Source organism: Talpa europaea (genome assembly GCF_964194135.1).
Source record: "Talpa europaea genome assembly, chromosome: 7".
NCBI lineage: Eukaryota > Metazoa > Chordata > Mammalia > Eulipotyphla > Talpidae > Talpa > Talpa europaea.
In genome coordinates, this window is record NC_140074.1 from 38,920,553 (window position 1) to 38,943,185 (window position 22,633).

The 22,633-nt window shown below is 45.9% G+C and overlaps 1 protein-coding gene across 1 annotated transcript in view; it reads right to left on the reverse strand.

Annotated features, from left to right (window-relative positions):
- KLF9 (KLF transcription factor 9) overlaps positions 1–16,655 on the reverse strand; it is a gene marked incomplete at both ends in the record, with an annotated part of 22,035 nt that extends 5,380 nt beyond the window's left edge. Inside the window, one exon of the mRNA XM_084236386.1 lies at positions 16,151–16,655. Coding sequence (XP_084092512.1) covers positions 16,151–16,655 — 505 coding nt within the window. The remainder of the gene's footprint in view (positions 1–16,150) is intronic.
- Between the last annotated feature and the right edge of the window lie 5,978 nt (positions 16,656–22,633).

The window sequence follows — 22,633 nt, forward strand, 5'->3', positions numbered from 1 at the left end:
GGAGGAAAAGAGAGGGACTGCCCCTTGCCCTTTACCCTATAGTCTGCCTGGGGGGAGGCAAGGTTAAGTCCTTTCTTTCAGCTCAGTGCTAAGGTCCAAAAAGGGGCACTGACTTTCCTTGTACCAAATTATATGGCACAGCAACTATCAATTAAAGAATCTTCAACTGTGTCTTTAAAATTAATAAGAGAGTTACCATCCCCTCAAGGGTGGGGAACAGACATGTACGAGTGTTTTATTTCTGGCCTTCACAGGAAAACACACCCAGAGGCAGTGACACAATAAACTCTACTTTACTGGAGCAGAGCTGTTAACAGCACAAGTTTCTCTGCGTTCTCATTATTTATACACCACTCCCCTCCCCTTTCAGCAACAAGCTAAGCACCTCTCGTTGACAGACTCAGCGCAGAGTATAAAATAAACTTGATCAAAAAGGCTACTGAACATGGGAGCAAATGTTGAAAAGACTGGGTTGAATGTTGAGGAGCAGGAGAAGGGGGCAGAGCTTGCTGGCTGTGCACTTGGCCAGCACCCTTCTTTCTACCTGGTGATTAGTTGATGATAGCAAGTAAAACGTTATTTGGTGAAGTCTTAGAAAATGGTGAATTCTCAGTATAAAGGGAGAAAGAGGGCCGGTGCTTGGCAAATGCAGGGCTTGCTAATTGGGTACACCCGATGCTGTACAGAGTCCCCTGAATTCAGAGAGGCTGCACAGAGGTCCTGAGCTGGAACCCCTCTTTCCTACCTGGTTTTTCTCATGTTCCTTTCCACAGTGCTATGGAAGAGTTTAAAACAGCCTAACCTTAATGGAAGCAAGAAACTTAAAAATACAACTGCTAAAGCTTTCATTGCTTCGAGCAAAAGTAACCCAATCCAGTCCAAAAAATCTGTTCAGAATAAACTCTAAAAATGCCAACAAAGAACCACAGCTCCTCACAGATGTACAAACTTCTTGAGGAAAAATAGTGATTTTGATTGCAAGAAAGCAATTAGGATTCTAGAAATAAAAGGATAATTTGTTAATAGAAAATCATGTTGACATTATTCCCAATCTTCATAAACTAATATACTCTTATCCACACCTGCCACAAATAAAGGCAGTGTTCCCCAAAGTCAAGCTCATGGTGTGAATGGGCAGCTGCCCATCATGACAGCTATTTAACATGTTCAGGAAATGCCAGTGAGTATAATTAGATAATAAAGGAAAAGATGAAACAAGAATTATTTGGGAAAAAAAAAAAGGAAAGAGAGAAATATATCCAATTGATATGACCTTGTATTTGGAGAGTCTAAGTTAAATAACTGAAAAACTAATGTAAATTAAAAAGTGCAATCATGGCTATAAATAGACAAAAGAGCAATGGTTTTGTTAGAAGCCAACTATGACCAGTCAAGATAACCCTTACAATAAAAGATCAGGGCCTGCATAGAGAACATCATAAAACCTTGATGTAAAAGAAATTAATGAATGGAACATTTCCCATGTTCTTAGATGGTCAGGTTCAATGGTGTGAATATGGCAATCCTGTACAAATTCATCTCTGAAATTAACACACCATAAGAATTCTTTTTTCTTGAACTTGACAAAATTATTCTAAAGTTCACTTGGAAGGAAAAATATGTTCAACGTGCCAGGAAAATTTGCAAAAGAACAATAATAAGTGAGCACTTGCAATACCAGTTATTAAAATGTATGATTAAAGCTGTAATAATTAAGATACTGAGATACTAGCACAGGAAAGGACAAATCAGCGGAACTGAGTAGAGTCTGAAAATAAACCTGAGATTCTACAGGGATGAGGTATTGGATGTTTAATTCAATAAATGGCATAGACATCTGGCAAAAAAAATAAAATAAAATAAATCTGGATCCCTACCTCATACCTTTCACTTAAATCCCAAATGGGCTATACAAGTAAATATAAAAAATAAAGCCTCAAAGGTAAAAGAAAACATAGGTGAATATTTTTGGAATGTTGGAATGGGGATAGACCTTCTAAACATTAAACCAAAGGCAGAATTCCATTTGAAGGACAGCTTTGACATATATTAAAGTTAATCACAGGGCCCTCCCTAGTGGTGCAGGGGTTAAAGACACAGCTCTATCAAGCTATCACCTCAGCATGAGTTCGATTCCCTGCATGAGTTCGATTCCCAGCCAGGGAGAAACCCGCGTGGCGCAGCAGGCCTCTCCTTTCTCCCCCACTGCTCCCCTCAGCAGTATATTTCAGTAGATCTGCCTGTTCTGCTCCCCACTTTGGTGAATCCTCTCACCACCTCACCTCTGGCTACACCCCAGTTTTTGTATTCATAAATCTTTTTAAAAAATGTTCTGCATGGCAAAAAAAAATTACATGTAAGCAAAAAATAATTTTAAGTACCAAAACAGTGTATAAGTGCAGCATATGACAAAAGTTTAAAATCTGTAATACAAAAAAAGGGCACTTGCAAATCAAAATGAATAGTCCAGTTAATAAAATTGGATAAGGACGCAGAGAAGCAGCTTTTAAAATAAGAAATACTAATGACCAATAAATAACAAATATATATTCAGTCTCACAAGTAATCTAGACACACTAGTGGAATATGTATCAGGCCAATGGAAATGTAAAAAGTAGTTCATATACTTATCATGGTGCAATGAGAAAAAAGGCCCTCTATTGCACTGGTCAGATTTATTGATCAGAGTCATTTGGCAAAATATAAGAAATAATTTTGGTAATAGTTAGCTAGGGACACAAAAATATACAGGAATATTAGCATTGTTTATAAGCTTGGTAACCACCTAGGTGTTTAACAAAAAGTACTAATTTAATATGTTACAGTGTGTCCATATAGTGGAATAGTATCTGCTAAAAAGGAGACTAGATTGTTTCATAATGAAATGGAAAGATGTTAGCAATACACCCTGAGTGAAAAAAACTGGGTGTGATCTGCTCTGGGTGTGTGTGTGTGGGGTGTGTGTGTGTGTGTGTGTATGTGTGGGTGTATCCTGAAAAATTTATACAAAATATGAACAGTAGTTCTACAGGTGAGGATTCATTTCTTCTACTTTCTGTAAACAGTAAAAGTTTCTTTCATATAAGAAAGAAGTCATTAAAATTATTCTCATATTGTTAAAAGTTTTACTGGAAACAATAATACATCTGAGTTTAAATTTTTCCACAGCTGGGGTCAATTAACATATAATATGGGGAGGGGTTACTTTCTGTTGAGAAATTACTGGGACACCCAAGTGTCCACATTAAAGAAAGGAGAAGAATCATTTTGTTCCCTTCTCAAACAAGTTGTTAGAAAGTGAGGACTATAGGACCTCCCCTGGTGGCGCAGCGGTTGAGCACTGGGCTACGAAGATGCTCGCAGCCTCTGCAGCATCGGTTTGATCCCCGGCCGCGGGCGAGGGTCCCACATGACACCACAGACCTCTCCTGCCGCCTGCTGCTCCCCTCAGCAGTGTATTTCATCAGTCTGCCTGTTCTGCTCCCAGCTCTGGCTCTGGTGAATTCTCTCACCCTCCCGCACTTCTGACTATACCCAGTGCTTGTATAAATAAATAAATAAATCTTAAAAAAAAAAAAAAAAAGTAAGGACTATAGATCACATCTGTTTTTCACTCCTCCTCCACCTGGACCTCTCCTACGTTTTCCACATGTGAAAGGAAAAATGGCCCCTTAAGAACAGACAGGAACCTCCCTTCTGATATTGGGTTACACAGAAAGCAAGGACCCTACCACCGAGTGTCCTGGAAGGAATCGGGGGATTGAGGCCATGTAGACGTGCAATGTAGCCTCCTCGTGGACGAGGCCAGAGAGCACATACCCACAAAGACAGGCCCCTGCTCCTGCTGCCACCTGACCTTGTCCTACTAGGAAGGCCACACGGACTTGCAGCCATAAAATGTGAGCTGTTGCTTATTTTCCCCCATTCCCCTTGCCCTCGAGTGCGGAGCCACCCGTGCCCATGATAGAGGAGGCACGCAGGCTGTACCTGGACATGTCCCGGCATAAATGTTCCAATTAATGTTGGACTCAGAAAACGACATCAAAGGCCTCCTGCTGGACAAAAATACAGCTACTAGTGTGGATGTTCTGAAAGAATAAAAATGCATGATAGGCTTTGTAAGAACAAGCCTGGCCAAATGTCCTCCCTGATATGACCACTGGCTCCTGGCCGCTCTCTGAATCCTTCTCGTGATCTGGTTTCCTTTTCTACTTTATCTGTTGATACAGCAGAGTCACTCTAGAGCTTGGATGTGAGGTTTTACTTCCTGGTCCCTGTGCTTATCTGTGGGAGGCAGCCAGTCCCATATTTTAGGTGCTGAATCGGGAAATGGGTGTGTCTAGAACATCTGTCACGCACACTTCCTCACTGGAGCACACCGGTGTCCGGTGTCCAGGAAGCAAGTCTGTCCAAATATTGCTTGCACGGCCCCAGCATCGGCAGATCTGTGAGAAAGCCCATCTGCTAGGACCTCAGACATAAAGATGGCAGATGGTGGACAACAGATTCCTGACTCTTCAGGATCTGAACCTTGCAAGACAGATGTCTCTTATATGACTCCCATCTCAGCACTTGAAATGGCAGAAAAGTGACCTGACCTCCTGATACCCACACAGCTGGGGGTAACTGATCCCCAGTTCCTGCTCCTCCAGCCATTCTAGTCACACTGCTGCCCACTTATTTGTGGGTGGGAGAAATAATAACCTACAAGGTGCTAAACACTGAATAGCACAACTATCCTGAAAGCATAGATTCTTTGTTTTTTTTAAATACATTTTTTATTTATGCATAAAAGAACTGGGGAACAGGCCAGAGACGCAGCGAGTGAGAGGATTCACCAGAGACAGAGCGGGGAAGAGAACAGGCAGACTGAAATACACTGCTGAGGGGAGTAGCGTGTGAGACAGGAGAGGTCTGCTGTGCCATGTGGGTAGCTCCCTGGCCAGGGATCGAACTCGTGCTGCAGTGGTTGCTGACAGCTTCATAGGCTGCATCTTAACCCCTTGTGCCACCAGGGAGGCCCAGCATAGATTCTATGAATCTTTGCATTTTGGGTGACTTTTTGGCCATTTAATTGAAACCTGCCTGTTTCACATAAAGCAGAGACTCAGAGAACTGAAGTCTACTGTCGACTTGCCCAAGGACACCCTTAGATCAGAAAAGGTTTTCACATTCCTCCTTCAGCGCCGAGTACAAAGCAAGACTGGATGTAGAAGCAGCACAGAGGTCATAACTAAATGTAGAGAGAGCCTCTTATTGCATGTTTTTGGAATTCTCACTTCCAGCCTTCCATCTGCATTGCCTTGCAGAGGTCAGTGATGGTTTAAAACAAATAGGTTGTTGCTGAGCTTTACATTTCAAAATAGAGTTTTAAAGATATAAAGCAGACCCCAAAATTCTTAAACTCTTGATTTTCCAAGCCTCCTGGCCTGAGCTTCAGTGAAAGAGAGACTGTTAAGAGAACACAAGTAAGGGTGTCTAAGAAGAGCCCAGGGTTCTTTATTCTTCACTCTCCTTTTAGACAGAGGCTTTAGGGTCCCAGAGGAGCAGACGCTGTTGCCCAGCCCTTGGCTCGCCCACACCCTTCATGTGTACCCCCAGTAATGTCCCCCCATCCCAATGGACCTGAGGACTGGGGTAGTCAGGACTGAGAAGGGCCTCACTACATGCCTTCCAGCTTTCCAACTTGCCAAGTGTAGTACAGAGAGAGGGACTGTGTGTTCCCTGGCCTAGGACCTTGGACTTGGAGGTCCCATGTGGACTAGTAACAGAGCATAGGGATCTAACCCCTGCAGCCACCGTGTAGAGGTCCCTCTTCAGCAGAGGAGGTCAGCACATGAGGACAAAGCAAGACTGGGGGGATTACAGGACACCCCCTCCGAGACCCCCTTGGAGGTCAAAGGATGACATGTAATGTACTTAGCCCTCCCATGACACCAAAATAAGAGGTGAGCCTCTTGGTGAGCCAAATAACAGACATCACTCCCAGGACAAAAGGCAAAGGGAGAAGGAGAAGGAACTGATTTTGCAAATGCCACTGAACACAGAAGAGACTGAGGGACCCTGAACTGCCAAGATAAATTTTCTGTCAATATGGAGATTGGAAGGGCGGGGGGGGGGGGGCGCTTGAGAAATCAGTTCTGGTTATGGAAGTTCCCAGGACTGCGGTTAGGAATTCTTACCCAGTGCACATCACTGCTTTACAGGGGCTACCGAGGCTTTCAGCATGCTTAGCAAACACTCGATTATGTAACCTCTCCATTGCGCACGTAGGTAAATTGTACACGGCAGCACAGCTTCCAGTCTTGGGGAACTGCTGTGTAGAGAGCTGAAGCCTTTAACTCAGAAAAGACAATAAGCAAAAGAGGAAAATACAGGCTGTATGTGGGGTACATGAGGCCTCCTGTACCTGGCAGCCGGGTGGTGGCACCGTACGACTCAGTGAGAAGCGATGCTACTCCACTGAGTGTTCCTGGCCTTTCTCTCTGGGCTCAAACTTGGTGCATTATCACCACCAGAGTGAGGCTGCGATGACCATGGGTCTTACTCACACATGCCACATGGGCCACTGTCAAATTGTTTTTCAAGCTTAGAGTGAACCCCTAATTCATACCACCTGATGTTTATCATTAAGGACCACAAAGAAAGCGGGTCTTTGCTGTCTAACCTTCATCCAATGTCTCCACCTGATTGCGGTCCTCATGACAGGCTTCCTGGGCAGTGTTTTGAAAGCTGGGAGCAGGCTGGATACTAAGAAGAAATGACTTTGTTTAGAGGAGCACAGTCCACGTTTCTTTCACACCCGGAAGGCCTGCTTCAGTGGGACAGTGCTCAGCAGACAAGCGGGCTGTGGCCGTGGGTACAATTTACAACAGGAAAGAGGGAAAGTCAGCTGTTTGGTTCACTTAAACTGCAATGATAGAAAATTATTATAGAATTACGGCAATGTCAGGATATAAGTCCATTTTATGTGTTTTTGTAAGTTATTTTTAAGATCTAATTTTTGCTTCATGATTTTTTATGGTGTTTTTGTTGAGGATAGACTTCTGATTCCAATAGGAATCACCATTTTTAAAAAAAAGTTCTTTTTTTTTTTTTTTTCCAGATAGAGGAGGTCTTTATCTGTTAGCACATGGGGTAACCAGTGTTCACATAAACACAATTCATTCTCTGGGCATTAAAATGGATGGCCTACTGGAATTAAGACCAAGTGATCCTATTACTGCTGTCAAATCTGTTCCACATGAGGCTTTTGGTACTGGTTTCTAGAACATGCACTGAGAAGGGCCCAAGGTATTTGCCTGAGCATAAGAAGTAAATCTATCTTCTACAAAGACCATTTAACACATGCAATTGTGACCTGTCTTTTAGGTTGAACTCCAGAGATAGTTCAGAGTTTTTTACCTCTTCAAAGGGGGATGAATATGGAGGAAAAATGTTGTCATGGAGATTTATCTCTCATTTTGTCAAACTCTGCTCTTTGGGATATTCTGTTTGTAGTTCTAAACAGGCAGGAAGAGTAAACAGCTGTGGGTTTTTGTCTAGCTAGCATCCATTCCCTCTTTGGGGAAGAATATAGCATACGTGAGTTTCCTTTTGGAAACCAACCCTTCTCCACTTGGAATCTATGGAATTACAGGTGGGTGACTCCCCATCTCTAGCCCCAAAAGTTTGATGTACCACAGTGGCTGAGTCCAGGGATGGGCATATGAATTCTAACTCACAGAAGTTTGAAACCAACGGCTTCAGGAGAACTATTAGGAGCGGGGAACTGTCTTTGCACAGGTTTGCTGAATTGGCAGGATGGGAGTCTGGAACTGTTAGCAGCCATCTTACCATCATTCAGGGATCCTGCCCAGTGTGAGGTAGAACCCGGGAGAGAGGCAGACACTGAGTACCTGCATCTAAGGATACCTGAAACTAAAATTACCTCAGAGGTATTGGTAACTTGAACTAATAGTTTTACTTTTTATTAAGTTAGTTTAAGTTTGGATTCTGTTGCTTGCAACCAAGAGTCCTGTTTCTGGATAATTATAGAAAACACAAGATGGGTTTGGTTAGTCTAAGATTTCTGCAGATATTCTGAACCAAGGTTCATCAAAACCAACTGCAGGGAGAGTTAGAACACAAAACTACAGAGTTAAAGACTGGTGACGTGGGGCCAAAGCCAAGTGAGCCATGTAAAACATAGGGTGTCTTTCCCTGGACCAGAAGTCCAGGTCAACAACCATTCATGCACAACTCCAAGCACCTACAAACATACTAGGAAAATGAAAGCGTAGCCTTGGACTAAGTTAACAAACTCTGTCTAATTCTTCCTATAAATTAATAATACCTTCCCATCTCATAGCACTCCTGTGAGTTGAAATGTAACAGTGTATGTAAACCATTTGACCTGGAACCCAGTATGTAATAAATGTTGGATGCTATTACTATTACTGTTATTCACCAAAATCATAGTGCCTGTCGTTAACATCTAGCACGGTAGATGAATATACTGAATATAAATAATACTCATTTAGTAAGTAAATACTATTTAAATCAATAAGATGCTGCTGGATTAATCTGGAATTCTAAACAAAAACTCTAGGAACCTCAAGGATTTCTGGCCAACACATGTAAATTATTTATTTTTAAGTCTAATACTCAGTGATGGGGACACTATTCTAAATGTTTTAAATGTGTCATTTGAATTAAGTCGCCTAAGGATTCAATGAGCAAATGATTACTGAAATTCCATTTTACAGATGAGAAAACTGAGGCTCAGAGGCTAAGTGTTGCCTGAGGTTCCTAAATTAGAAAGTGGTAGGAGCTGAGCTGGGTTCAAACAGTGGTCTGAGAAACCCCAAAACCATCTACCTGTTGCTTCCCTAATGAGGATCAATGCCTCTCCTGGGCCCTCCCATTCTAGTTCCTCAGAGAGGACTAGTGTCATCACAGACCTTACTCTTCTGACTGTTCCGTAGCATCAAAGTTGGTTCTCTAGAAGGGAGATAGGTGAAACTTCTGTGCCACCCCCATCTCTTTGAACAAGGATGATCAATAAGATTCATTCCAGTTCTGCAATGCCCATACTTCCTAGGCAGAATTTTCTGTGCTTTGTCTGTTGCCTGCCTCATCAGTTCCTCTTCTGTTCGAGTCAGGTCCTTAGGAATCATTGACTTCCATTGATAGAGGTTCGCCTTGGAAAGCTGTTCAAACTTTGTTTCATACAAGATATTGCAAATCCTTAGCAATAATTTTGTGTGGTTTAAGCTCCCATTTCTCTAATCTATTTAAAAAGGCCCAATCTGATCCTTTGATCCTTCTGTTCACATTTATGATCATTCTTGATTTTGTTTAAAAAACAAACAAACAGGGGAAAAAAAAGGGCCAGTTGCCACTGGGCTTAGATAGTGAACAAACAGGTTCTTGCAACTCTAGAACCTTTAGATTTCAGATCCAGATGCTCAATTCTCATTTTAGGACTCCAAAGGCTAACATACCACAAGATAAACTGAGATGAAAAGGGAAGCCTGCGGGTACAGGGCTTTAAGCACAAAACAACGGGCTTTACATGCCTTGGAAGACCCCATGCATAAAAAATGGTTGCACCTCACTCCCTTAGTAGGGAAGGCATTCTCCATGAATAATGGTAATCCTGCTGTTTTCAGAAGGGACTGCTTGACGCCCACCTGGACAAGACAAATGTTTACTCTTGGCCTTAATGCACCAAAAAAAGTATTAAAGTTTCAGGAGGCTCCAGGAAGGGAGGAGGAGGAAATCTCCCAGGCCTTGGCCGTGGGCTGTTTCACCAAGTGCTGCTCCCATAATAAAAGGGCAGAGGTCCCCCCCTCAGCAGACTCCACCTCTGCCCTTTCACTTGGTTAATTTGGTTAATTCAAAGCTGCTCTTTAAAGCAAAGGTAAGAAAGATGTTGACCACAGACTGAAACCCTCAAGAGACCACAGGGGAAAAGAATTCAAAGAATCACAAGACAGACCTCCTGAGCACCCACTTGGCCCTAGCTGGAAGCTCCCGGGCCTTAACGCTTCATCTTCTCTTCAGAGTACCTGATGCCTGCTGTGTGCTGAGGGGACTGGGGCTCTTGCAATTTCCACAATCTGCCCTAAGTCACAGGCTTGTAGAGGCAGGCAGCCAGCCTTTGAACCCTGGGGTGCACTTCCGAACTCTCCCAGGGCCCCCCCCAAATGCTTAAAAGGAACATTCCCCCCTCCTTGAGAGGATGGGCAAAGGCTTCTTTACAGACAAAATGATGGATGTGATGACCTCTCAAGGTCACTTTCAACGTAGGAATTCTATTCTTTGGATACTAACAACTGCAGCCACCAAGCACTTGAGTTTGGCCTAAGCCTGTGACTAACTTCCCAACAAAATGTGGGGCGGAGCCATTGATGGGATTCTCAAAGACCACAGCAGAGGATTCCGTTTCTTTCCCTTTTTAACCATCTGTGGGGTTCTTTCCCCATCCTTTTGCCCCTCCTTTTTGCATGTGTTGCATAGAAACAGAAAGTGCCTTTGTACCAATTACTAGGCACTAATTTACTCTCGTCAGTGGGCGCTGGGCTTGCTGGAGAAACATTAGGGAAAGGTGGGAGGGTCGGATGTGGGGGTGGATTCCAGCAGCAGTGAAGGCCTGGAATGCAGCAAGCTTTTCTCCAAGCCTGAGAACAGCCAAGGGGGAGGGGGAAAAAACCTGGAAAATTTGGAAGTAAGGCTAACAAAAATGACAAAACTGCTTTTTTGAAAAAAAATCAAGAATGCTAATGATCAGAAAACAAATGTCGAGTTAGAAAGCCAACTCTAATCAGGACACATCGGGTTGTTTTAGGGGCAACTAAAAGAGTGACTACTGGGAAGTCAGCCACCTGCTTTTCTCCTCAATGAACTTTCTGAGGAAGACCATTGTCAGCCACTTTCCCAATATGTCATATGCTGTTTCTCTCCCTGGGAAGTTCACTCTGGGGATTTCTCACAGACATTGTAAAATGACTAGTTCTTGGGATCAGCTCAACAATTGAGACAGGAATGTAAATCCGACCCTTATAATCAGAGTTCACACGTTCATTTCCCTCAGGTTACATCTTTGTGTCTGGAGGTAATGGGTTGTTACCATCAAAACAGCACACTATTATTCTCTGGGGTACCTTCCCCCTCCTCTGCAGGTTCCCCACCTAGAGTGCTCCCTTCTCCTTACCGCTGAAGATTTGAGAGGAAAATCAAGGGAAACAATGTTTTTTCTCTGTAGTTTTACTCCACTTGTATTTTCTGTTGTGAAAGTAATCTGCCAGTAATGGAAGCTTTTCTAAGGCCACCCTCCTTTGTCTCTGCTAGGACAAGTAGAGCATGATGACCGACAAAGGGTAGGTGAGGAAGAACAGCAACTGGCCCTTGCAACCTCTGGGACTAGAAATAAAGAGCTGTAGGGTCACCCCCCGCCCCTTTTACAGGCTTGAATCCCAGGATGAGATTCTAGCAACCACTTGGGGTTAGAACAGCACTGTGACACATCTTTCCTTGCAATCAAGGGGCTCTTAGCATCTTGTCTGAAACTCTGAAGCAGGTCTTACAGGACATCCTTGCAATACTAAGAAACCCATCATCTTCTCCAGCAGGAGGCCATTTGTAGTCTTTTACTGTCTGTAAAGTAGATTGTTACCTTTTCCTAAAGGGATCCGTGAGACTGTATCTAGATAGTCTTACTGGAGGGTGAGGTGGGTGATACCACTCCTTAAGGGGTAAACTGGGCTTACACAGGAGAAAATAATCTTAGCTATCACAATGGTTTGTTGCCTTCCTACAGGGGGACAGTCCATAAAAAGGCTCACTAAATTGTCACGGGGCGGGGGGATTATTTTTAAATAAACTTTCTATGGTCTCCTTAGGGGACAGAAAGTAGGGGAAAAGGTAGAAAAACAGTTATCTGTACCAGCCCCACTCAGGCTTAGGTGTAAATACGTCTTGGATGAAGCAAGTCATTATAAAATATCACTTTAGGGAGCCCTCTACTAGAATGGAGCAGAGAGGATAGACAAAGATCAAGATCAAGACACAGGCCTCCGTCTACCTCTGAAGAGAAGAGACAGTGGGAAGGACTGAGCAGGGCTAATTAATACAAGGGCTGCCCAGAGGCTGCTTCCTATCCAAGCCTCCCCGTCTTGCAGCCCAAAGCAAGACCCTGCCCTGTCCCAGAACCCCTACCTCTGGGAGCAGAAGTGGGTCCTCCTTCTACCTCTGATGGATCCAGACTCTCCAGAACCAAATAGTTGACTATCAAAACTTTTTGTAGTAATTAAGGGAAAATAGTGCAAGCAGCCAAGAGTGGGCCAGACATCCGTATAAGTAAAAATGTCAAACTCAGGTGAGGAACATCCCACCTGAGTTTGAGTTGGCCAGTGATGGACATACCTAGAGAGATTGGAAAACCTATTTTCCAAATCGGAGGATGATTTCCAGCGTGGGGGCTCTTCCGGTCCCTTCCGACAGGTATTCCCAGCACCCCAGGTAAATAATCCAACAGGGTAAAAAGAAACAGAAGTAGCCACTCTTGGGATTTTTGCAACTCTCCTTTCTCATTCTACATGAACTTCTTTCTGCTCTATTGGCCTAAATAATTGTCTTTAAAATTTTTGTCTGTAGTACTAGGATGTCATGGTAGGGATTTAAGGGTCTCCACTTGAGGATAGCTGACTTAAGTCCCTCCAAAAAGCATAAAATTGCAGGTGGCATGGGAATAAGGCCAAAGGTTCCTGCCATGGGGATGCTCACCTAGTATGATGTTATCTCAGCTGATTCTGAGGCGTTTTATCTGATATTTGGATGTAATTGTTTCCTTCCCCAAAAGACACACCCACCCTACCCCACCCCATGCTTTCACACAATATACATGTACTCTATGTGCAGGGGAAGTGCAAAGTCAGGAAACAGGAGACATTTGAAGCTGGCTGCATTTTCAAATAACATGCCCATTATGTCTCGGGCGAGGTACTCTAATGTGTTTAATTGTTAATCTGAAACATGGCAATAAACACACTAAACATGTAAAGTGTCCAAAAATTATAGAATTAGGAAAAGGGCATATTTGCACTTTTTTTCAGATTAACAATGAAACCACTGCTTAAAGTTCAGAGGTATATCAACTGAAAATATCTAGAAGTCAAAGAAACAAACTGAGCGTTGTAAAGGAAAATGTAAACTAATATGTTGCTTAGACATAAATTTATCATGTTTCCTGTCTCTGAGGACACTTGATTGCACATAAACTTTAAGATCCAGCATGGCTCAAGGGTCTAGTACATGTGAAATCCTATTAGATATGTTGCATATGTGATTTTACCTTTGCAAAGGAGATCTAGGAGTTCTGTAAGGGTGGCCTAACTGTGGATTAAGAAATTGAGGTATTAAAAAAATGAGGTTCAAACAAAGCTGAGGTTGTAAACTTAAGGGATCTACCCCATATTAAATTAAAAAAAAAAAGCTTATTTCAAGCCAATTGCTGCTAGACAGGAATTGAAACCTGGTATTGCCAGATCATTCGATTTTTCCAGAGAAATCCGAAATCTGGATTTGTGCTGAAATCCGCTAACACGTAGATATTGGTAACTAATTAAATGTTTATAAACCGTGTGTTGACCAATCCAAACAAGTTTGCAAAACATTCTGCAACAGACCTCTCCTTTGCAAACTCTGAATTCAAGTAACTTGTAATGTGCTTAAAGTCTCACAAGTAGAAACAGGGGGACAAATCAGAATCCTAACCTCAAAGTCCACCTCAAAAATTGTCATTTTCTCTCAGGAGACATAAAAGATGCTGCACTGAATTGAATGAAATTTTATTTAAGTGACTCTGCTTCTAAAGCCACTGACTCTACAGAAGTGGCAGCTGTCTGAGGCCCTAGGAGGAGGTGCTCAAGCAGCAGGAGGGATTCTTGTTGAGCAGGGGGGTGTGGCTGGAATTTTAGCTCTTAAAATGTTCACAGAATGCAGACATTCCAACTGTTATCTCCTGTCCACCTTCTGGACTTAATACCAGCAAAATGAAAATCAGAAAGCTCTTTACCTCACCCGAATGACAATCTAACTCAAAGCTGTATCTGAAACTTCCAAATGCGGGAGACCTCCTACATGTATCTTATTTAGAATGTTCCTAACACATAGCTTCTTTAGTGGGAGTAGGCTTCTGATAATATTTACAGAGGCTGAGGTTTTAGTTCTACCATGTCCTAATATTACTGAGCCCACCAACAGAAAGAAGACTCTTGCAACCACCATCTCACTAGTTTCAAAAGACTAAGTGTAGCATTTAAAATGGGATTAGCATTTCACTTTGGTTTCTACTCTTGACTCTGTAAAAGGTTCTCCTGGAACAGCTGAGTCGACTTGCCTTCTGGAGAATTAAAGAGCACACGCATGCACGCACACACGAGGAGCAGCCATTTCTATAAATGCCTGAGAAGATCACTCAGCTGTGATGGCTGGGCATCTTTTTTACTGAGCTGGTCTGGCTTGGGGACTCACGCAGAAGCGCTGCAGGCCTCCCTAAACTGCCCGATGAGGCAGCTCCCTGAAGGAGAAAATGCCTTTGCTCAAGGTGGCAGTGGGTGTCAATGTGAACAACTGAACTCCGGGAACATGGCTGACGTGGCCAGGCCCGCCCAACAGCTGTTGGTGAGTAACACCCTTGGTGGTTAGACCCCTACTTCACCCTGGGAGCCACGCTAAAGGTCACATCCCCAAATTCAAACACACATCTTTCTACAACCTTACAGATACAAACTTTTAAAATGTATTGTTTCTGGCAACCTAGATGAAAATCCCAAACAGAACCTGAATTTGCCTTAACCCAGAGGCTATTTGGTTTGACTCCCGTGCCTGCAGCCACCTCCACCAGAAGCACTTTCCAAAGGAAATAAAATACGAGATGCAGTTAACAAGGGCCTTTCTTTTAAAAAGCAAAGCCAAACCAAACCAACCAATTATCATTTTAAAACCACAGGCCCCCGGGGCCTCATCTTAAAAGTACAAACAATCACACGGAAAAATGACAGTACTTTTCCAAATAACTCCAGCAACAACCTCTTAAAGGTGGGGGCACAGGACGGTGGGAAAGGGAGCGGCAATCCTCCTGCTTCCTTAGTAGAAAAGCCATTGTTGAAGAACCTTACTAAAGAGGGGGACAGCATAGCCCACTGTGAATGCTTTCCAACTTTTCCCTGAGTTTGTTAAACACAACCAAAAGCATTGGCGGCCCAAAGTCCCTGCAAATCTCGAAAACCCATTTTATACTGCAGATGTCTTTCTAAGCTCATTTGCTGGGCCAGCCCTATCTCTTGCCCTCCGGGGAGAGACCCTTCTACTGGGCTGCCAGCAGGACCTAACATTCATTACCCAGCCTTGACCTCCGGCAAGGACCACACCTCCTCCTCCCGGACTGCCCGTTCAGGGGTGGAGGGTGCGACCTTAGGAGGAAGAAAACATCAGCTCGGAATTCTTTCTCCGGAAAAAAGCTAACTAGTCGCGAAGTTAACCCACCAACCATCACTTGATCGAAGTCCTCTGCTGCCTGAAGCAGTGTTATTTTAAACCTCTCTGGGGACACTTGGCCAAATTTAAAACCACCTTGGCAAGCCCTGAAAAGTAGCAAGCGTACAGATAAATGAGTCCTTAGTCATCCCTAAAAGGTTCCATGGAAAGTGTGCCGCTTCTCCCCAGGTTCCAGCCACTTCGCTGCAATCCCACAAGAGAATTAAATAAAAGATACGCCATTTGACTCCCCCCCACCACCACCCCGCCAGCGTCGGCCCAGGTCGGGTGGCCCCACCGTCGCCGGGTGCGGGAGTCTTGGGGGCGGGGCGGGCCAGGGGAGGGGCGGCACCACTCCCCTCGGGGCCGCGCACCCCGGCGGGCGCTCGGCGCTGGCTCTGCGCGCCTGGGTAACGCTCTCCGCGGGGTCTAGAGGCTGGGGACAATTAAGACGAGAGTGCGCCTTCCGCCCCCGCACTGTGCAATTATTTAAAGCGCTAAATAGCGTCTTATCCAAAATGTTTGCACCCTATAGGCCAAGTACGGTGTCCGTGCCGCCCAGGAAAACTGCCCGGCCAAAGGTTAACTAACCCCAGAGCTGGGGGGGGGAGAGGGAGCCGCCGCTAACCTGTATGCACTCTGTAATGGGCTTTGAGATGGGAGGATTTTCCATAGACTTTCCCACAGCCACTGTAGGGGCACTTGTGCCTCTTTTCGGAGGCGTGTTTCCCCTTCGCAGCCACTCCAGGGTGGAGGAGGGAAAGCGGGCTGGGCGCGCTGCCAGGATCCTGTCTCTCCTCCGGGCTGTGGGAAGGACTCGACCCAGATTCGGTGGTCACGTCGCTGTCGGATCCTATATCCTCATCCGGACTCTCCAGACTGTCGCTGCACACCGAGGGGGTCTGGATGGGTCGGTACTTGTTCAGGTCCAACAAGCTCTTGGCGATGGTGACCAACGTGCAATAATCCTTCCAGGTGTCCCCCGGGTCGCCGTGTTCCTTGGTCACCTCGCGCTCAGGTAGTCGCAGGCGCTCGGCGTCCGGAGCACCCCCATGCTCCGGCACCGCAGCGCGGTTCGAAATGGAAACCAGACACTGGGCGGCCACGAAGTCCATGTAGGCGGCCGCGGACATGGTGCGGGCGACAGCAGCCCCGGCGGCGCGGCCAAAGTTGGCGGTGGCTGCGGAGGCTCGGCTCGCCCTGCCCTCGCCTCGGACGACGAACGCGGCGCAGCACCGCGCGGCGCGGCGGCCAAGGGGGCGGGGGCGCGGGGCGCTTCCGACTCGCAGGAGCGCCGAGGCGACCTCAGCCCCTCATCTTTACGTAACCGGCAGCGCCTCCGCACGCAGCATCCACCGCCCGGGGCTCCTCTGAGCTGCCGCCTCTCGCCGCCGCCCCTGCCCGGCACCGGGGGCGATCCCCCCGACGGGCGCGCCGGCCGCTCCGAGCCGGATCCCTTGGAAAGATGCCACACGTGGCAGTCGCAAGTTTATTCGACTGCAAACGCCCCCGAGGCGCTGGGAGAGGAAACTGCAAGCGAGGTGCACGCCCTCGGCCGCCCCTCCGTCGAGCCGGAGACCCAGGACATTCACCCGACCACCTGGACGCAGGTGGCAAGGGCCGGGCCAAGCGCCTGAGCTAATAGACACTTTCCCCCCAGTCCACGGACGGCTTCGGCGCCCCTGCTCCGGCCGGTCCGCACGGTTCCGGCATTCTCTTGCTCAGTAACAATTTTGCAGAATCCCATCACGTCACAATCCAAACCCCCTCCAATTGGCCAGTGGGGAGGGTGATTCAACTCTGTTTACTTTCTCCCCCTGCCAGTCAGAAGGGCCTTTCGGTGGAGAGGTGCGTCTAGAACTGAGGCGTGCGGCCAATCCGACTGTTCGGTTTCGATGCCTCGTGCTACCCCTACAGCCTCCAACGCTGACATTTAAAAGGGTAACAGCCAGGAGGCTGGAAAGGGGCTGCCGCTCATCTTCCAGAGGGCCTCTCGGTTTGGGAGCTGGCTCAGGCCTCCTGGCTCACATTGCAATTTGCAGAACTGTGGGACGCACCTTCCCTAGTCAGTTGCGCCCGTTCTTATGGCAAAAGGGAACTTCAGCTGCGGTGGTCCAGCTCGCAAACGGTTAAGTGACTTCCTGCAAACGCTACAGTCCCAGCAACCAGCCTTCCAATCAAAAGTAAGTTGGTTGATGTCACTGACATTGACTCAGCCAATCGGAAGGGCATTCCGAAAGCCGGCGCTCAACACTTGTAAACCCGAAGAGCTGTAGTGAAACTGGACGCAATTCTTGTATTTTGTGTTGCTGGCAGTCAAATAGAGATCTGTATGGGAGGACATGGGTGACGAGTACATACAGTGTGACTCTATAATTAAATTTTTTTTTAAACTACCATCCTGGTTATGTCAGGCCAAGCTGCCTCAGAATAAACACAAATGAGAAAGTATCAATTAGTTTTTTCTCCCAGTTTTTAGAGGCTGCAAACTTGAAGGCATAGGTTAAATAATTCTTCCATCCTATAAATTATGACCAATTCATCTTTAAAATGCAAAACTGACAAGACTTCTGTTTCAAAGCACAGTCTCGCTATTCTTACATTAAACACCTCATCTTTTCTTTTGTGGTACCTCTTAGTTTTTTCCGAAGCTATGGTAACCCACCTTCAAATAACTGAGGAGAAGATCCCTTATTTGTAGAACTTTTTAAAAAGTACACCATTCTAGTTCATTTTCTTTCCACCATCCCTACATGGCTGTTAGGATGTAGTAAAGGTCCTTCCCTGGCCGTACAAATGTGGGGACTGACACACCAAGAAGTGACTTGTGTACCTTATTAGATAATGACAGGTTACAATCAAAACCACATGTCTCCTGATTTCTAGATCTTTGTGTTTTACAACTGACCTCCTTGGTTTTGTGAAATATTAACTATGTGAAACAGATTCTTAAAAACTGGAACCAGCCAGAGATCCTTAGCCATCAACTATTGTGGCAGTACTTGTTTAACAATTCATTTGGGTCTTGGAGTGTCATTAACTTGGTTACCTCTTCTCTGAATGCATGATGGGGTGGCTTTTCATCTTGATGGCTGAGGAAAAAAATCTAGGGCCAGGTCTCTTGCAGGAGACATGCTGACAGCATACTTTTACTTTCCTAACTAGGTTTGAGAGATGCTTGTTTCTATGTAAGTTCAACTATGACCCCACCAACTACTAGGCTTTATTTAAGGTTTGAGAAAGTTACACCTGCTTGCTGGTCTCCAAAGAAAGGGATCCAAATTAACCCTTCCAGATTGCAGGTTATTGGAGTATATATATATATATATATATAAAGAGAGATCTATATATAGATCTATAACTATATCTATATCTATATATATATATATATTTTTTTTTTTTTTGGTGGGACCCTCGCTGGTGACCGGGGATCGAACTGGCGCTGCAGAGGCTGCGGGCAGCCTCGCAACCCAGCGCTCAACCTCTGCGCCACCAGGGGAGGCCCTGGAGTATATTTTGACTTTGCTTTTGAAGTAGTACAGGAAGATATTGCAGAGGGTGCTTATATGGGAAAGAGTTTAGAAAGGCAGTGTTGGTCAACCAAGAGCATCATGATCACCATCATTTATCCCTGTCCACAACTCCCAGGACTTAGTGCCAGGCCCTAGGCCAAGCACTCTACAAGAGTCTTCACAACCCTATAGGGGAGGTATCTTATCATAGCATGTTAAAGTAAAACCACCTTACATTCTTGAATTCTAATCCCCTTACTTTTAGAAAAGAATTCACTGAAGCTCAGGGGAGTTTGCCTACTTCATGATTTTTCTGGGACAAACTCTGTCCCCAAGGATACACGATCACTTAGACATTGCACCTGTTTGTGCCTCTTTAAGGTATTTGTGCCCACAAATAGTAGGAATATCTCTTATGTCACTGTGATCAGGGTCTGTACAGTCTCTCAGACTTGCATGGTAACTGGGTACCCTCAGATAACCCTAGAGATAATGTCAGGATTATTCCAGAACAGGAGAAATCTGTTGTTGTTTTTTTTTTTTTGCTTGGACTAGACATAATTAACCCCGAACTCTTCCAACTCATTCACTTCCAGAGTTATACAAAAAAGTAATAATATAAAACTGTAATTTCATCTACTTGAATTTCTCTCACACATTTACAAACATAACTTCTGCTTTGACTCTATTTAGAGTATCTTTTTTAAACCAGCAATTCTAGAATTGTAGAATGTTTTCTTCTTTTCCACTCATTCACACTCCAGATATTTGTTCCTGTCAATGAGCTGGGCAAGGGTGGAGGGGTGGAGATACAGAAGTGAAAAGAGACTCTGCCCTCAAGGCGGCTAATATATTAAAATAAACATGTAAAAACATATCACAAGTGATAGTTCTGACACCAGGATTTTTTTCAACCACAGGATTTCTTTGCTATATTGTGATACATAGTATAGTATTTTTATAATTAAAACCAACTTATGCTATTTTGCCAGTTTGTGGTTGTCCTAGTATGTGGCTGTCCCAACTAAAAATCTGACAAAATAAATTAGTCCAAATTAATATGAATCACTCCTAAATTGAATAATTTACCAGTATATATTATGCCACATAAATATAAGAGGTTTGTTTTCCCCCAAGTTAGTCAAATACGCATTTCAAGTCCACATAAACCAACTGGGAAGTATGCATTTCCTTCCTAGTTTAGAAGTATGCATTTCCTTCTCTGAGTTCTGCCTAAACCTTGGCTTTATTATCAAAGGTCTCAAGAACAGGCTTATGAGCCTGAAACTAGAACACAAGGCTTGTTTGATGTGCATCCTAAAATAATGATTATCATTTTCACCTCTGATAAAAGGTAGTACCTAAGGGGATAGCTCCTTCCTGCTTGTGTTAGGCCAGTGTGGGGAAGAAAATGAGCAGGGGGGGGGGGGCGGGGAATGAGTTTAGACAACAGTTTAGAGTTGTTTCCTTATCTGAAAATTGATGGGATTAAATGAATACCTCTCCACAATCTCTTTCAAGCTCCAAAGTCAAGGGATTCCCTCCTCCCAAAAAGTCCTAGGGGGAAACTGGGGCAAGGAAGGCTTGGGTACTTAAAGCATCACCTCATCCTTTCAGTATCTACAAACACAGTTCTTTGTGGCGGTGAAGATCAGAAAACTTTAATTAGTATTTAGTGGGATAGCATTAATAGGACAGGCACAGATACACATTTGTCCAAAATTGGCTTTAATCCTTTCTTAATTTCATGGTCACCATTTTTCTTGCTTCAAGTTAGTTGGTGGGCAGCGGCCGGGGGACTCAGAAAATCCCACCTCTTTGCAGAGGCACGTTTTCCACCCTAACCCAATGGGAGGTTATGTCCAGCCCTCCCGCTGGGGATTTAAATTCCAAGGGAGCCTCGCCAGAGTCTCCCCAACTCTCCAGGTCGGGCTAATCACCTGGTGCTTAAAAATAACAGATTGCCAGGTCCCAGTCCAGCCCAGGCCCAGGGAGGTTTAGGTTAAAACCGCACTGTGTAGATCCTGGCTTCTGCCAACCCTGGCTTTTCTCACTTTTTCCTGCTGGGAGGCGTGGACAGTGCTGGGCAGAGCTGCCAGTCTCCAGGCGGGCAGGAAGGAGACCAGATGGCCCACTGGGGGTAGAAGATCACGTGTCAGACCTCACACTGGGCTGGATGCAGACTTCTTTCAGTAGCCAGGCCCTTCGTTTTCGGCGACCCCACACAGGCACCCGGGACTTATTGGAAAGCAGTGTACCTTAGGGAGGGCTGGGAATTTAAAGGCAGGTGGCGGACTTGGGGAGGGGAAAGGCGGGGCTCAAGGGATCCGGCTTCCCACAATGGCGATGTGCCGAGATTTGAAATGTAATCAGGTAAAGCCCTATCTGGTGCAACGCCCGTCGCAGGGATGACAGTTAACACCCCGGGGCTGAAGAGGGTGGGGAACTCCAGCCCGCGAGAAAACTTGCACGACGCCCTACTTTGCTTTCGCTCCACTTAGCAGCTTTCCGCAAAACTCCAAGCCTCTCCTTAGCCGAGCAGAAAGGCCACCCGTTCATGCATATGCAGGAGGATAAGTTTAGCTCGCAGCCCCCAGCGCTCCGAGAAGCCCCGCGCAGCTCCCAGTGAATCACCCGCGCTCGGGGGCGGGCGCTCGGCTCCGGCCGCAGACTGGCGGGCGGCGCAGCCACTTGCGGGCCGCGCGCCCGGGTCTGGCATCGCCCTTTTAAAAAGTCTTCCGCAGGCGGCCGCCGCAGCAGCAGCAGCCGGAGGAGGCGAGTTCATCTGAGGACAGTCCCAGTTCTCAGAAATCCCTTCCCTGCTGGAACATCAAGCTCCCTTTACTGCAGTTGAACAAACTGCCCTAGATTGGGGGATGAGGAACCCGCCCCAAACTCGTGCAAGGAGCTCCGGGCGCCCCGCGCCCACGTGAGCTAACCTTGAAATGAGCCCCCGCACCGGGAGGGAGGCGGAGCGGGCGGGAGGGGATGGGGCTGGGCGGGGGCCGGTGGTTGGCCTCCTGTGGCCCTAGTCCTTGGGGTTTGAGCCTTCCGCGTGCGCGTACCGCCCCCACTGCGCTGTTTCATAACTCGTGGTTTTCTTTTTAAGTATCGGGTTAAGACAGTGTATGTGTGTGTGTGTGTGTGTGTGTTGTGTGTTTTGGGGGAGGGCCGGGAGGCACCTTTTCCATCCCCCACGCCTGCAAGAGACAGGAAAACCTGCCCCGCAGGCCCCCCTTTGGGAACACTGCGGAGTAGGGTGTCTAGATGACATCAGCTTCTAAACATAGTCCGCACCGCACCCCAAGTCTGAGCGCCACCGACAGGGCTTGAGCAGGGGGGAGCGCGGGGGAGTTGGCTGCCGCTGTCCGCGGCGGAGCAGGCCGGCGGGTCTGCGCTGGAGAGAAGATGACTTTGCAGGAATTGTGCTCGCACAGTTTTGCAGGCAAATCTCTCCCGCGATGGGCAGGTCACGGGTTAGGAAACATTCCTGCCATTCTGCGATCTTCCCTGCCTCATGAGAGCCACGCACACGTACACACACGCAGCCCTGGGATCTAGTGCGCCTTTATTTCCAAATTAACGCAGCCCCTAGCCTG